Genomic DNA, 16,927 nt, shown 5'->3' with positions numbered 1-16,927 from the left:
CTACTGTAATTGCCCAGCTGCAAACATGATTTAGCTGCTGCTGTTGTCAGCTGATCTCCTCACACAGAAAAGAAGGAAGCTTAAACCCTTAGAAAACAGATAGCTAAAAATCAGATATTCTCACAGAATACTGACAGCTTTTGCCTTCTGAAGGAGGTATTTTTATTGATGCAGTGGGTTGGACAGAAGTAAATTGTAAAGTGTTTTTTAATAAACATGGGAAATCTCTCATTTTACAAATTATTCTGCTTTAAGATTCTATTCTTCAGATAACATACAAGTTCGAGCACAATTTGCTCATTATTGTTAGTATTTCAGACTGGTATTTTGTAAGAGTCATCCAGAAACCAGTATGATTCACCAGCCACGTAATCCAGTCCACCTCATTTAGGCAAATAGTCTCAATACAACCAAGAGGACACCTAAGCAGAAACTCTGAGTTTTCACTAGAAATTCATAGGCAGACAAATAACTAGTATGGGATTTATCTGCAAATTATGTCACTTCCAGTGCAAGTAGACACTGAAAGACGCCAAGAAATATTACCGGTAGTTCAAACCTGGCTTAACAGTATTAGGTATGACATCTGTAGTGAGATATAGAGCAACGCTGTAGGCCTCCACTGATAAAAATCAAGCAAATGGTTAACAAGAAGCTCTGTGAAGTAGCAAGACCCTAACTGATTTTCAAAAGCACAGCACTGAATGCCATTTTGGGATCTACGAATACTGATAGTCCAGTTGCAACAAAGACAATCCAAACCCCAGTGGCCTAAGTAGAAAATACATTTACATCCTCTATCCTCCACTCACCAGACAAAAGAGGATCATCATTTCCAGAAATATTTCACGCACTCAGTATGTCTTTTTAGTTTTCTTACCTAGGACTTTTATCAACAACTTGAAAAAAAGAAGACACCGTATGTTAGCGAAATACCTTTTCATTATTGTTTTAAAGTAGAATTCCTTGTTACTTAGCTGGATTCTACCTGCAGTACAAAATATACTTAGCAGTCACGGTACTCAGCCTTTCCAGCCAACTAGTCACGCAGTTTAGGAAGGATGGTAGGGACTCATACGCAGTGCAGTTTCCCTTGCCTGGCACATGCCTCCAAATATTATGATTGCGCAGAGCGGTGAAGCTGCGGGTACACATTAGCCTGACACTTCCTGACCATTTCTAAATCGCCTTCAGGAAGGACAATAGTTGGGAGCGGGCCTCTGTCACAAGAACAATTAACGCAGCCACCTGCTTCCCGTCAACTCCTCGGGAGTATGCCCTGCCACTGGCAGTGTCATGGAGGTCCCGTCCACCCTCTTCCTGGAGGAGGAGCTGTGGGAGAACAAAAGCAGCAGCGGCCAAGAATCTCTCCGAGAGGACACTGAGGTCTGGCTTTAAAAAAAAATTGTTTTGAAGAAAATTAACATCGAAACCTCCCATGAACTTCATGGGATGAGCATGGGAGCAATAAAACTCTCAACCAGGATGAGAAGGTATGTATTATACATTGATTCACTCTTAAAACTACTGCAGCTGTATTTGTAGTAGCTGTACAGAGTCACAGAATCACAGAATGGCCAAGGCTGGAAGGGACCTCTGGAGATCTTCTAGTCCAACCCCCCTGCTCAAGCACGGTCATCTAGAGCACATTGCCCAGGATGTCTCCAGGGAAGGAGACTCCACAGCCTCGCTGGGCAACCTGTTCCAATGCTCTGTCACCCGCACAGGAAAGAAGTTTTGCCTCATGTTCAGATGCAACTTCCTGTGTTCCAGTTTGGGCCCGTTGCCTCTTGTCCTGTCGCTGGGCACCACAGAGAAGAGTCTGGCCCCGTCCTCTTGACACCCTCCCTTCAGATACTTGTACACACTGATGAGATCTCCTCTCAGTCTTCTCTTCTCCAGGCTCAACAGGCCCAGCTCTCTCAGCCTTGCCTCATAGGAGAGATGCTCCAGTACACTTTTCTGGAAATGTCTACGGCATGCAGCTGGCTCAGGCAAATACTGAAGGAATAGAGCTCTTGGGACATAAAATTTAAGAATTCTGGCCCCATGGACTCAATGGGAACTTCTGAAAATATCATTACTGAAGGAATAAACTTTTTCTCTCCTCTTATATGAGATTCTTCATCAGTTAAGTCCATCATTTACAATTCAAAGAGAATCATTCACTTTCCATTAAGACCTGAAGCCCATTTATCCTTACATACGATAATGTCATTAGGGCCATATCTAGTCTAGCCTCAGAGTGGTTGCAGGAGAGTATTAAGACCACAGGAATAAGATGGGAGCGCAGAGAGCCTGAAGGTCCAGATGCACAAACTGGTGTTTAGACAAAAAGGCACTATCTTCAATGAGACCTGGGCATGTGAATACCATTGAAGATCTCAGCTCCAACAGCTTCAATTCAACACTTAAAAACTCCGCTGGCCCATGGAGTTGCGTTTATCTACCGTGGCGCACACAAAATGCATGTAACATTCAGAAATTAAGCCAGATTATTCAGTTCAGTACAATGTTTTCCTTGCTCATCTTCAGTATGCTTTAATACAGGTTGCAGCATGCTTTCCAGCATTAAGTGGTTTGCCAACAAGCTTTAAAAATAATAAATAGCACAGTCATGAAACAGCTTTTGCTTAATGGTTCCTAGCACTCAGTGACTTCACTCACTAAAACCCTTTCTATAACATTATCCTTAAATACTTTTAGCAATGCCACCATTAAAATAAAATAAAAAATCATCCTGGCACTACCATCCACTGATAGCACACCCCCAGGTGCCATTATCCCTAAATTCGTTGGCAGCTTTCTCTGGTTTCTGGCACCACTATGCTTTAATGGCTCTGGCAACAAACCCCACCTGGATGTCACTGAAAGCACTCCTTTGGAGCACTCTTCCCAAATATCTTTTGCAGTAGTATCATTCTGTCTTCTTTGTTGCATCCTAATCATCTCATTTTCTGGCAATAGCTTCACTCTCTCTTGCTGTCAATGCTTGAGCTGGTCTATGGCAGCTCTCTTCTTGAACTTGTCTAACACAAGTGTGATTAAATGCTGCAATAGTATTTTCAAAGAGGATTTTAGGATAGCATCTTTGCTGCTCAAGTTGAGTGTTCGCTTGCCTCCTAGCTTTGAATGTCACTGTATTCCACCCTAGTAACACGATGTGACGGAACCAATGGGGATGAAAAGCACAGGTACAAAGTCCTAACTAATCTGATGTTTTGTAACAGAGAATGTTAAGCCCCTGGACCAGCAGAAGCCACGCAGCCATTTACTCAATATGCCATCCAACCCGTCATGATGGCATGGAGAACCAGCAGCAAGACACTGCTGTTATGGAAGTAAATGAAATGAAATGCAGAAAATGTATTCTGACAAATAAACAATGGAAAGACATGGGGAAATTCTGGGGCTTGGATTGGGGTTTTCTGACTAAACTATTTGAAACACGACATCTGAATCACAACCTAAAGGGGCACCTGTGTGGTCATCAACAGCAAATTTAAAAATGTATTCAATAGGTCTCCAAATAAAATGAATCACAGAAGAAAATGACTAGTGGTAATGACTTTTATTTATGCAAATTATATATTAACAAGGCAGACATACTTAAGTCTTCTAGAGCTACAAAAACAACTATAGTCTTGTACAATTAGCAACGGTCATGCAACCATCTCCCCAAATGCCTGACAGAATTCCTGTTTTTTATTCACTGCTTCAACATGGTTTTTCATAAATTACGTATTTTTTATTATTTTGAGATTGCATGCCACTGTGTTTGCAGATTAATTCCACTCCACTAGGTGGAGTCTTATGTCTTCCCAGACAGCAATCTAATTTCCAAGAGAACCTATTATCCTCTATGAACTTTATTTGATATTTACTTTGCTTTAAGCAGCACACTATACCTGTCTGGACTAACAGAGGAAGTGGCAATGAATCCAATGTCTTCTTGAGACAACTGAAGAAATTATGAAATACTACATGAGGAGCACGTGTTAGCAATGATGCTGCAATATGTTCACTAATACTATTGATGGAATACCATTGTATTGCTGTACTTGTAGTTGTCTTTTTAAGATGCAAAATTCACAGAGAATTAAAAAAAATCACTTGAATAAGTCACCATATCATATATGCCCTACAACTATATATATGAAAAAGTATTTTTCTGAACTTCTCTTAAATTCCTCATAAGTGTCCATAATATTTTAAATGTTTAGGATACCCTTTCTCCCAGGCATCCTAAAACATGTTACAGAAAAAGAAAGCTAGCACGAAAGGATTTCTTTCTATTCACATTTCCATTCACAACCACTGAAGTTAAATATGGCAACTATTCAACAGTGAACAGCAAAACTGCATGAGGAATTTTTGGCAAAGAAAAATAGAGAATAGAGAAAACAGAGCACTCTCATGAAAACGCTGGGAATATTTAGATACTCTATACGAAGCCAGAATCTCTCTTTTAGGGTTAGACTCCCCCACAACCTCAGTGAAAAGCATCACAAAATCCTATGACCAAAGCAAGAACCACCTTGGTTTAAAAATTCTTTGGGAAGACAGCATCTCCAACAACGTGCTACGACAGAGTTCAGTAATACTGGTTAAGAGGAAGTTCCATGTAGGCACTTAGCACTAACACACAGCTCCTCAAGGGTCTCACATCCTAAAATCAGCCAAGGTAGGGCTCCTTTAGCTCAGGTTCTGCTACCGGCAGATACCACAAGCTATTTAAGGCTACAGACATTTTGCCCCAATCAGCTATGTTTTTTGTAATATTTACTTCGCATACATATGTCTATAACTACATATACGTCCCACAGAAGGTGAGGTTTAACAGGGTTAGCTTTGTTGGGGAAGAGAAGATTTGGAAGAGAGGAAACAACCTTCATGTTTAAAAAATTTGATTCTAGTGACTGTCACAGGATGTAAACACTCCTTTGGGGAGGGAGGCTCTTTGTTATGTTTCAGGAGCGCACAGAGTTTTGGATAAAATCTGTATAAATAATCATCCCTCTGTCATGCAACATAAATTTATGCACATGTGTGCACACAGTTACGTTTGGGAATACAAACTATAAAGCAGACATGCCACAGACTTCTAGACAACCTACCACAAGCACAGATCTCACATAAAATCCATTTTATATTTTAAAAAATTAAAATTCAATAAATGAAATTTTCATCTGTAGAGCACGTGGAGGAAAATCCCCCAAGGTCAAAAGCTTACAAATCTAATTGTAAAACCAAACAGAAGCATCACCAAGGCCCTTTCCCATATATACACCTGCCAAAGAATAGAGTTCCTGACTACTAGATTAGAAATCAATGTTCAAAATCCACTCTAATAAGAAAAACTAGATAATTCTTTATGTTGCTGAAAATATGAAATAAAGAAATTAACAAAAAGCTCTCGTTGTACCCTGCACGTTTACCCACGTTGTGAACACAGGCCTCCAACGGATGTAACAGTGTATTATCGCTTCTTGAGGAAGATCCTTATTCAAAAAATTAACAAACCAACCCGCTTTTCACTAGTTTTTTTTTTTTAATTAAAAAGTAATAATGTTATTTTGTCTGGAGATGCCTCCGAAAGAAAGCGTATGTTCTACCAATGCAGTGCTTTCCAGATTCATAACAGTAACTTGGATTAGCAGCTCTACAGCAGTGAATATTTTTCTATATATGCATTCAAGCATAATTTAATCATTTTATTTAACTATGGAAAAAGTTACTCCAAAACCCCCGTTAACTAAAATGCCCTTGATCAGCCTAAACTTAGATTTGCAGATATAGTAAGAATGAAATAAGCCAAAGAATGCTATGCAATACACTGAACACCCTTTACTTTGCCTAAGATCTTCAATAGTAGGTAAAGCTATACCGTTACAATCAGGAAGCAGTAACTCACCATTTTAAGAAACAGTCATAGTTTTTAATAAAATTACTTTAAATGTAAGAGTTAAATCCTTTTACCAATATACTGACATTCAGCTATCCAGTGCCATTTTTATAGTCCAAATAGATATGGTCCTAATTGCATAACGCCATTTGATCTGCCGAAGATAAAAGTGCCGATAAACAAAAATCCACATTAGGCAGGAGATTTTTCAGAATAGATTTTTTTTTTTAAATAACCCACTTGCATTAACAAAAGATTGCAATGGCTTCCAAATTATAGGGTGTTATTTTTAGTGAAAGTAGTTCAATATTCATATTGGAGCAGATGTAGCAGTTTAACAAAACAGCTCTTCAAATCCTGCACAAATTGAAAACAGGAAAACTGATTGCATTTTCTCTTATCACTTTCCTTTTCTGAATTGACACTTTTGGCCTTCTGAAAATTTACACATGGCTTTCATCTCAACAGCACCTGCTGATCAAACAGAAACCTAACATTTTCATGAAAATGGTATAAAGGACTAGTTTTCTTTTTACCATCTTAAAGGGCATCAGCAGTCCACTTGATGGCAACAATTGTTGAGTAGATGGCACATTCAGAATACATTTTATATTTTTATTACGCTTACTTTTAAAAATGAGTTAAATCACTAGTGGCTCTGTCATATTAGCTCTTTGTCTGCTTTAAATTAATATCAGTCTCGATCTCTGCCTAACCCTGATGGGTTTCATTCTGCAGCCAGCTAGATTTTAAAGAACATCCAAAAGACCATGAAATAATAAGGCACATTGGATGTTCTGTAGTCACTGGGTCTTCCTTATAAATGCATTTATGCGTAATCATATCAATTAATATAGGCAAATATGCATAGACATATAGATATTGTAAAAAGAAATGCATTTTTATGCAATGCTTATACTAAGGGAAAAATATATTTATGTGTCGTTTGTTCTATCACATTCTCTTTGCATTGCATCCTCTGGGCTTTGTCAGTAGAGGATGCTGAGGGGGGAGGAACCCAAAGCGAATCTATTTAAAGTTGCTCTTTGTTTCCGGATGCAATGCGCACGCTGGGCGAAGGTCTCGCAGGTGCCCTGGATCTCGAGCACTGGGGCGGTGGCGGAGACGCTGCCACTGGCTAGCGTGCGGCGAGCACGCACACAGCGCAGCCGCAAGTCCCGGGGCTCTTCCTGCCGAAGTTTAAGATATCAAGCCGTGTGTATAAAATAGGAAGCATAAGTACCTTGTTATCCTGTCTGCTCCTGAGCCTGTAAACTCTGAAGTGCAGCAGCAGGTAACAAGGCCCATCTTTCCTCGTACATAATTCTAGGTGTAATTAAAGATACTCCTGCAACCTGCTACGTGTCAGCCTCTTAACTGATGGAGCCCTAACCCCTCTGAAGTACTCGGCTGCCATCCATTACCATTCTGCTTCAGTGATAAGGTAACCTGAAGGCAGAGATGACATACAGTAATATATGTGCCACTCCAGACAGTGGGGTTGTGAATTTCAGTGTTTCATCATGCTCAGCGAGGCAATCGCAAACCTGAAATGTCAATACGTTCAGTCAATGGAAGCAAAATAATGGGGCTCTATTGTCTTACCCTATCGATCTGCGGCTGTCAACAAGAATACATGCCCCCCTGGCTTTAAACAAATTTTAATTAGGCTTTTAGTTACCGGATCGTATCTATATATCTATCTGTGCAAACACTTGACCAAGCGAAACAGCAATATAAATATTTCAAACTTTCAAATATATTTCTAAAGATAATTGTTTAATGTGGCTTTAAGAAATAACTGCTGACAAAGCCACTTGTTAAAGCAGCGTGCCCGCAGCACACACTCAGCACGCCAGTCGCTGTGAGCCGGGGGGGGGGGGGGGGGGGGACACGAAAAATCCCCCAGGACCGCAGTCCAACCCCCACCCCCCCCAGGTGCACTTCCCAAAACCTCCTTCCCTGCCCTGCGCTTTGAAAGCTGACGAGTCCCCAACAGCCTGGATACCTACACCTGGATTAAAGGCAGAGCGGCGCCGGCCCCCCGCGGGGGGGGGCCGCGCCCGCCGCCCCGGCGCGCACACAAAGCCCACGCGCGCCCCGCCCTCCCCACTCGGGCTGAAGCCCGGTGGCTACCTGACCCCATTGTTCCCCGGCGGGGGGGGAGGGGGGCGCCCTCACCTCGGGGCGCGGCCGGCGGCGGCGGCGGCGGCGGCGGCGGCGGCGGCGGCGGCGGCCGCCTCCCTCCCTCCCTCCCTCCCAACAAAAGGCAGATCCCTGCTGCCTCCCGGCTCATCTCGACGTGTAAATCCTCCGCCGGCGAAGAGGGGCGATAAAGGGGCTACGTCTGCACTCCTGCGGGCCCTTATCGACTTCGGCATCGCGGAGGGGGGCGCGGGCGGCGGGCCGGGGAGGGGAGTCCCGTCCCGTCCCGTCCCTCAGCGCCCTCCCCAGCCGCGGGTGGAGTTTACCTGCGGGCGGCGGCGGCGGCGCGGCCGGCGCTTTGTATTCATTAACCACACACGGCCGCTTATCTGAGGCGAGGGGCTCGTCAGGATGGCACATTGTGTGTGGTGCGTGTGGGTCAGCCGGGGGGGGGGGGGGCAGCGTGCAGCAGGGTGATTACAGTATCAGCCTGGCCCAGACGGAGGCCGGAAAAAGCGCGGTGGGAGCGGGGAAGTGGGCGGGGGGGGGGGACGACACACGCGACACGACACGTCCCGCCGCGGGCGCCCCCCAGCCCGGCGGCGGCTGTCGGCGGCGGCACGACCCCGCCGGGCGGGGGTCGAGGGGGGCGGCGCTGCGCCCCCCGCCCGCAGCTAGCCGGGCGCCGCAGGCGGGCACCTCCGCTCTGTGATTTCTCCCCGGCCACGGAGCGGTATCGTCTGCAGTCCCGGCAAGAGCAGGGGGCGCAGGAGCTGCCCGCGCTGCCCCGACCCGCGGGGCCGGACCCGGCGGCGAGCGGCAGCGCCCCGGCCCGCGGCAGCGGGACCCGCCGGCAGGCAGCAGCCTGCGCTGCCCCCGCCAGCCTGCTCAGCCAGCTCCGCACGCCCGGCCTTCACAGTTAGTTGCAAACGCTTCTTCCCTAGGAATCGGCGTTTGTTTGTAAGGAAAGGAGCCGCTCTTGAAGGCTGCGGTGGGGACCAACGGCGGCACGCCGGGGCGAGGCGGGCGCTGTTGGGGCCACAGCTCCTGCCCAAATCACCCGGCCAAGGCAGCAGTTTCTCCACGAGAAAAGCAATGACGGCAAATCTGAGACTGGACACGGAGTGAAAACCGGAGCCCAGATGGGGGGAGGGCGCGTGTGTGAAAATCGTGTCACTGCAATGAATGTCAGATAAAAAGGGGTCTGTCACAAATCCTCCGCTAATCCAATAATGCGAGAACCTCTTGGTTTCACTGAGACAGAACACACAGTATTTTTCTTAATTCTTCATAAACCACTCCGACTATATATTTAGCCTTAGTAATCTAGCATATTTTCCTATCAAAGCAGGTATTTGATTTTTCAATAAAGGTAAGATGATTTTTACATGCCAAATTTATTTCAGATTCCTCAGACAGTATTTTTACCCTTAAGATGGGCCGCTTTTTCCTCAACTTCCACCAGTTGTCAGTTGTGTGACAACCATATTTAGAGGTAACCAGACAGGTCATATTACAAGAGTTAGTCAACTCTCTTGAAACCCAAGCCCTTGCACTTAATGGTATGTTCTAAGCATTTCCAAATAAAAGTGACTGTAATTAATCCAACCTGCAAGGCACCAGGTACCAGAGAGCTTTCTCCCTGCATACGTGCTTTCAAAATATTACGTACAAACGACAGACTGCTTTTTTAATTTGAAACACGTTAGGGATTCTTCCTGGCAGTCAGTGCCATGAGCTAATGTAGGATCTATCAAATTCTCATCTTCAGAGCCACAGTATATGGCTTATATCTACACTGGCCAGTCCAGCAGGCAGTTTTACTACTAGAGTCACAATTCTCTAAAGAAAAACTAATCTGGGATCCTTTCTAATGTAAACAATTTTCTGCAAAAACACTCACATTTAAAAACAAAGCAATGTGCAATAATAAAATAAATACAGTCAGAGCACAAATGTGTTCACAGAAATGGCGTTCCATAAGCACAGCTGTCTCAAAGTCCAAGCTGCAGGCTAGAAATCTTAATTTCAACTGACTCTCTCTTAATAATGGGTTACCTTCCTATAAAGCATAAAGTCCATCTGCCCCAGGCAGATAAGTTTTGAAGCATTAAAATAGATACAAATCTAACATTTTCTTTCTTGCATTGAATTTGTGAATTCTAGTGTGCTATAATGTGAGAATTCCAACATATGACCATTATGGAATAATATCTCATAGCTCAGCTTGTCATTACTTCACTTGTAATTCTTATGTTAATTATGTTCATAATTACTATAAACAGATGTGGTAGGAATTCATGTGACCTTTTACTGCAGAATGCATTTCTCACTCTTTTCACTTTCTTTTAGCAATACAATATTAAACCAGAGCAAAGTAGTTCTGACACACTCTGCATGTTTGTGTGTACAGACTTAAAATGAAACCATTTCTATCTCATATATTTCAGTCAGAAGACCACCTATACGCCAGTACACTGACAGGGAAATGATGCTAACTGAGAAGACTACCCTGAAACGCACCCTTAAAAGATTGTGCTTCAAGGGAGTGTTTTGGCTAAACCTAGCTAAAACCACAGCTGAAGCCCGGGATACAAATGGAGTACTGCATTTTTATTCAGCACCTTTGTTAATGCAGCAGTATCCTGCTTTACAGCTAAAGTGCATGACAGCCATACAGCAATTTATTTTACTCGCAGCCCAACCCTCACCGTCTGTACACAAAACACATTTACAATAAAATCACTATGGATTTCATTAAGAGAAAGCCTACTCGAATTTCATTTCTTTGGACCTAATCTATAATTAGTGTGGACAGACAGGTGCAAACCCTTCCACTCTACAGATGGCTACTGGAAATGGTGCAAAATAGCTCCTTCTGTTTAAACAACACACAGATAACCTGCTCTGCTCTTATCACTTACAATTACCTCCATTATACTGAACTAATGTTTACTTTAATAAAATGTCCACTGTTCTCTAAATGTTATTTGGAAACTTTCATATCAATGGCAGAAAAAAAAAATGAAGATGGAAGTCAATGTCTTTCAGATGAAACACTTTATTTTGAAAAAAACGTCCTTTTCATGGGCGGGATATTTTGACTGTGATTTTCACATCCTCTAATTTCTTCTTAATTCAGAAAACCACACAGTATACTTTTTGCTGATGTATTTATGCTACCATATATTAAGCTAATCAAGTTTATAGTAAACAAGAGCAGGACAACTGCAAATTTAGAGCAGGTCTTTAAAAAGCAACATCTACACAGAAAAGCAAGAGCCTTTATACTAAAAGTTCCGTTTTTAAGCCACCTCTTTTGCAGCTTTCATTCGAAACAAGATGAAGAAAATGAAATCTGGCAGCCAATGTTTTAAGAATTTACACTCTCATTACTTATGCTAAATTCAATGTTTGTTTAAACTTTTATATATCTTTTAGGTTGCTATTAAAGGCTGTATGAAAAAGAGCAGGCTCCTGCTAACTAAATGGATGTAAGCATGGGGTTTTTTTTTTAATTTACTCAGGTTTAAAATAACTTTTTTACAGCTCTTGAACTAAACTACGAGAAATAACCTCTACACAACAGCAAGTTCACGTTTTATTTCAGCTGATAAGGCTTCTTGATCTCTGCATGACAACTTAAGTTTCTACAGAACAAAGAACAAGGTCTTTTTTCCCCTAATTTAAAAAAATCTGAAGCTCCTGCAATAGCAACATACTAATATCCTTATTCAATTAGCTAAGGATTTAACAGTAATGGACTGTGGCAAGTGGATTTGAAAGATGAAAATGACAATTGCCATCCCTTTCTCCCATCACCCCCAATGCAAACAGTGCAGATGCCTATTTCTTCCAAAGTGTCTGGCAATGAGGAGTTTGCAGGCGGCATGTTACCTCAATGAAGTGGGCTTTGCATTCAATGCCTGTCGTCTGAAGTTCATTTCAGAGAAGTGAGAAACAGGATTTGACAGGGAAGAATGTCCCGAACTGACTAGCCGCTGACCAGCACTCCAGGTGGAGCTCTTTTTCTCCCCTTTATTCTCTACACAATACTTCTAGCCTAAAACCCCATGTGCACACAAGCATGCGTAGTGTTAAGCATATACAGATGAGACACCGTGAGCTGTTTTACTGGTCCGTTATGTAGGCAAAAAAAGGAGTTAACGTTAAGGTGGTCAAAGTGGTAGAAGGCAATGTTTTACTTTAAAAAGATTTTGGAAACTATTTAAAAGCTCAAAGCCTTTGAAGAAAAACAACTTGTGCAGCAGTTGCCAGGAAGCAGTGACCTAACGCTGCTGTCTGCATTCCATCACAAACAGATTGTTTCTTCTCAGTTAGGACATTCGTACAGCTAGAAACCAAGCCTTAGAGATGCTTGCACACGTTAAGGCTGAAATTCACATCAACTCCTGCTATCTTATATACTCCTCAGCTGGTTTCAGCTTGCCAGGATATTAACAGATTTAAAGATGTTTGTTGCTATTGTTATTGTTATCATAATTTGTGCTATTGCATGGTTGAGCTTCCTATAATAGAAAAGAAAATGATGCATGAATTAAGAGTAACAGGGTCAGATATGATAAAACTGATCTTAGGAAACTTGTCAATAATCAAATAAAGTAGCTTCATAACTAAAAGCCTTTATAGTGAGTCTGCAGTCTATCTTGCAACTCCTGAAGCCTTTACCAACTTAATCTCTTCATAGACTGCACAATAATGAATAAGCCATATTCAGATATTTTGCTTGGTATTTCTCTATTGATGGGGAGCCACAGAAACACCTAGTGCTAGAACCAAAACATATAAACAAGATAGACTAACTTTCCTAACATTCAGACAAGCTGAAGGAAATTCCCTGATCATATTGGATTTCCTAAGGAAATTGGCCCAGAACAAACTGAATGAGGTTTTCAGACTTCCCCTGAAAAGGTCAAGCATCAGCTTTAACGACCATCAGAAAACAGTTTCAATCCTCCCAGTTACCCAGATTTACCAAAAATGTTAGCAGAAAAGCAGAATAGAAAACCTGGACAATAGAATTCAAATCTAAAAATACCTTTCATCTCTTGCCTGAAACTACAGTTAACAAAGTTGCTTATTTAAACTTTCCATTGCAACTGTCAGGATGCAGAAATGGAGAAGGAAATGTAAGGCTACAAGGGTATAATTAAATAAATTATATTCACCCTTAGCCCTAACATATTGTGTTTACAGATACAATAATTATGTTTCTAGCTACATGTCAAAAGAAAATATTTTTTAAGTCCTTCAAAACACATGCAAGCATTACTGTAAGTAGGAAGTAAGTCAAAACAGATCAGTAGACCAGAAATGGGGAGGAAAAAAAAATCCTGCTTTGGCCAGCAACTCGGACCACCATCAGGGGATAAATCAATTTGCAGCAGCTGTGGACAGCCATTTAAGTCTGGGGCCTGAACAGATTAATTAGGGGAAGCGATGTTAAAAGTTAAAGGGGTCAGAGTTACATTAAGCACACGAATATTTGCTGGAGCAAACCCTTGGCTGTACATACCAAGACTCAAGACATCCTTTTAGTTAGCCAAGGGTATGCCTATAGCCTAACGTTTGGCACTTGCTATGTTCCTATGGACAGCATGGTAGATCACACGCACTGCTTTTCAGAAGTCTCTTACCAATATTTGCCCAGTTACTAATACGCCCTGCCAGTCACTAACGGTTGTTTTGCGTCCTATTTTGGCTTTTAAGCTAAGTGTGCAACTGTGCCCTACGTAGCACGCAAGCGGCATACAGATGGCAGGGCTTGCCGCCCGGCTGTCGTTCGCAAAGGAAAGCTGCCCCGCTCCGGGGACAGATTTGCTGCCGTGGGTGCGTTTTGTCGGAATCGCGCATCTGAGCGATTCGCGGGCCGGAGCTGCCCCTTCGAGTCGGCGCTACTCGAAGGCTTGAAGGGACAGGTCCTCTCAATGCCGCGACTGAGTGCGAGGCAGGGCTAGGAGGGGGTGCTAGGCGGTCACTGCCGAGCCCGCTGCGCCGCAAACCGCCCGGCCGGAGGCACCGAGGCGGCGCCGGGGCCGCTGTCCCGGGGCGCGGGCGGCTGCGCCCGGCCGCGGGAGCCGGCCCGCCGCCGCCGCCGCTCGGCGCCCGCAGGAACCCTTCTTTCTGTGGGGCGGTGGATGAGGATGTCGGAACCTCTCCTTCCTTCTCCCTCCCTCCTTTCAACTTCTCAGAGAGTTTAAGGAAGTAAGGTCTTACCTCCTCTTTGGATGCAAGAGCGATTGCAGTGCAGCGTCCGATTAGTTACTTTCAGTTTCTGTCTAACAATTTCGGAGAGCAGAGTACAGTGACAACACAGATATTTCCGTGTAAATCAGCACGTAATGGACTCGCGGGTCCCACAGTAAAAGTCCAAGTCCTTTTCTACCCTAAGACCAATTTAGCCCAGTCTCCTAACTTTGGCACTAACAAAAGGACTCGAGCTCGCCAAAAGTCTAAGGCTCGTCTAAATGGCCGGGAGCGTAGGTTTGCAAGCTCTGAATCCCCTTTATGGATGGCATATGACGAGTTTATGGAATCAAACCATTTAGCTCAGATCTACGAGATGACACAATTGCATTGTATTGCAGTTTTCGAAATGCAGTGCCTACCGCTGTCCTATCCTTTTAGGAAGCGGGGATACTTGCAAGATCGCAGTGCAGTTAAAAACGATTTGCACAGCCTGAAATACTTCTTGCAAAATAGCCTAAAGTGATGTTGCCAGTGCCACATAATCCGACGACTGCAATGAAACAAAAATCCCACCAGAAATAGCTCAGGCACTCCAGTTCATATTAGCTAGTTCTGTGATCTAGCGAGAGGAGGGGGAGGGAAAAAAAAGGCAAGTCCTAAACCGAGACAGAAACACAACGCTATGGAAGATAAGAGTAATGCCTCGACGGTTATTTTTCGGAAAACGAGGTAGCTCGGTTTCTGGGCTCTTGACAAATTCAGGGGGCAAGCTTGCGAGCTGGGCACACACCGGTCGCAAGAGCTGCATGCAACGCTAACCTTGCCCGCTTACAGCAGCAGCCTCGGTCCAACTGGGTTAGTTACAGCCACGAGAGCCCCTTTAAGCCAGAACAAATCCTACAAGAAAGGAAAAACAGACAGAGGGGATCGAGGCTGCCTGCCCCCCCCGGCGCCCCGCGCCGCCCGGTACTCACGCTGCAGAGGGCCGGAGAGTCCCACCATCCGCCACGGGCTGCGAGCTGCAAATAAAAGTTCCCGTCCGCCTCGGGGGAGAGCCGGCAGCCCAGGCTGCTGCAGGGGAGAGGGGGTGGGAAAGGGGCGAGCGAGGCGGCGCGCCTTCCCTTCCCACTCCAGATGATCCACGTCCACAAAAGTCAAAACGAGCTGAGGAGAAACTCCAGCTGCTCTTTTTTCCCCCCTCTCTCTCTCTCTCTCTCTCTCTCTCGCTCTCCCTCTCTCGCTCGCTTTTTTTTTTTTTTTAAAGGAGACTCAGCTCGAGAGAGAGACTACTGCTTCCAACGGGAGGGACGAGAACCAAAAATAAAAGTCTCCACGCCGAGTAATCACCGCCGCGCTGCTGTTCCGTGCTGCTGCTGCTGCTGCCGCCGCCGCCGCCGCCGCCGCAGACAAACGTGATGTGGAGCGCCGGGCCGGCGAGCGCGGCGCCTGCAGACGGACGGACGGACGGACGGACGGGCGGGCGACGCATGGACGCGCAGCCCGCGCCGGGGGGGAAGCGGCCGCGCCCGCAGAGAGCCCGCTCCGCTCCGTGCCGCTGCGCTGCGCTCCGCCGCCGCGCCCGCTAGCAGGCCCCGCGCCGCCGACTGCCGGCAGCCGGCGCGGCCCGCTCCCCAGGTGCGGCGGGGGAGGGCCCGGGGCGGGGGGCGGCGATGGAGGTGGGAGACATCTGCGGCGCGCGGGGGTGAGCGGGGGTCAAGTGCGCCGCGACAAAAGGCGAGCGCGGGCGGCTCGGGCAGCCCGCCTGCTCGGCGGCTCTCCCCGCCCGGGCAGCGAGCGCGCTCCCTAATGATGCCTCGCCGAGGCTGCCGGCTCTAAGAGTCCAGACTGCCCTGCAGTAACCCAAGACAAACACTTTCTCTAGCCATCTGGAGAGCTCCTGGCTCCTCTGCCTGTGTCTCATCACTGTGCGAGGAGACAGCAGTGCTAGAAATCAAGCCACTCTCAGATCTACTCTCTAATCCCCTTCTGTTAGCTGATTTCCAGTCAGACTGTTTGCTTTCGCATTAGATAATAGCCTTAGAGAAAACAATTATCATTTTCTTTTTCCCTTTGTTTTTCACTCTTTATAAAAGTACAGTATCGAGGAAGGCCTCCCTCTCTCTCTTTTTTTTTTTTTTTTTAAGAAATTTATAGTCTTTCATGGCTTGCAGAACCCAGATGCAATTTCACACTTCCCTGGAAGGGGATTCTGGATTCTTCCAAAAGCAGAAACATGATCGCAACAGCAGTGAAAATTAATTACTATCAGCTACAATTAATAGAAGCATACTAACATTCAACTTCACGTTTTCTTACATAATCATTTCGGTAGGCATCCATATATTTTCTGATTCATCAGTTACTCCCCTCTATGTTTTCTGGGGAATGTTATCGTCGGTGATACAACCTACAGTGAACTGGTGCTTTTGCTATCATGGTGACACTGCATAAAGAAGGCATCTCTGTGAACAAAACACATCTTTTTTATATTTTGAGCCAAAAACGCAGAGTTCTTTTGGGTTGCAGATAACTTGCAGTAAGCTTCATTAGAACTAGCAGGACCGCCTGGAAGTTTAGCTTAGTTTTTTTCCAAATGTCAAAGGTTAGTAAAGAGATAGCATATAATGGGAGTTATAATCAACCTGCATTATTTATTCCTATACATAT

At 44.7% G+C, this 16,927-nt stretch overlaps 1 protein-coding gene across 3 annotated transcripts in view; it reads right to left on the bottom strand.

Moving 5' to 3' along the window:
• The window catches only part of RUNX1T1 (RUNX1 partner transcriptional co-repressor 1), a 114,223-nt gene extending 98,358 nt beyond the window's left edge, over positions 1 to 15,865 (bottom strand). The window contains exon 1 of one of the 3 annotated variants that reach the window (XM_068933060.1): positions 15,235 to 15,865. In XM_068933060.1, coding sequence (XP_068789161.1) covers positions 15,235 to 15,262 — 28 coding nt within the window. In that variant the 5' untranslated portion in view covers positions 15,263 to 15,865. Of the gene's footprint in view, positions 1 to 14,287; positions 14,881 to 15,234 lie in introns of those variants that run through there. The other 2 variants (XM_068933057.1, XM_009676030.2) reach the window with 2 other exon arrangements.
• Between the last annotated feature and the right edge of the window lie 1,062 nt (positions 15,866 to 16,927).

Source organism: Struthio camelus, chromosome 2 (assembly GCF_040807025.1).
Source record: "Struthio camelus isolate bStrCam1 chromosome 2, bStrCam1.hap1, whole genome shotgun sequence".
Taxonomy (NCBI): domain Eukaryota; kingdom Metazoa; phylum Chordata; class Aves; order Struthioniformes; family Struthionidae; genus Struthio; species Struthio camelus.
This window is presented reverse-complemented; position numbering and strand designations above follow the sequence as displayed.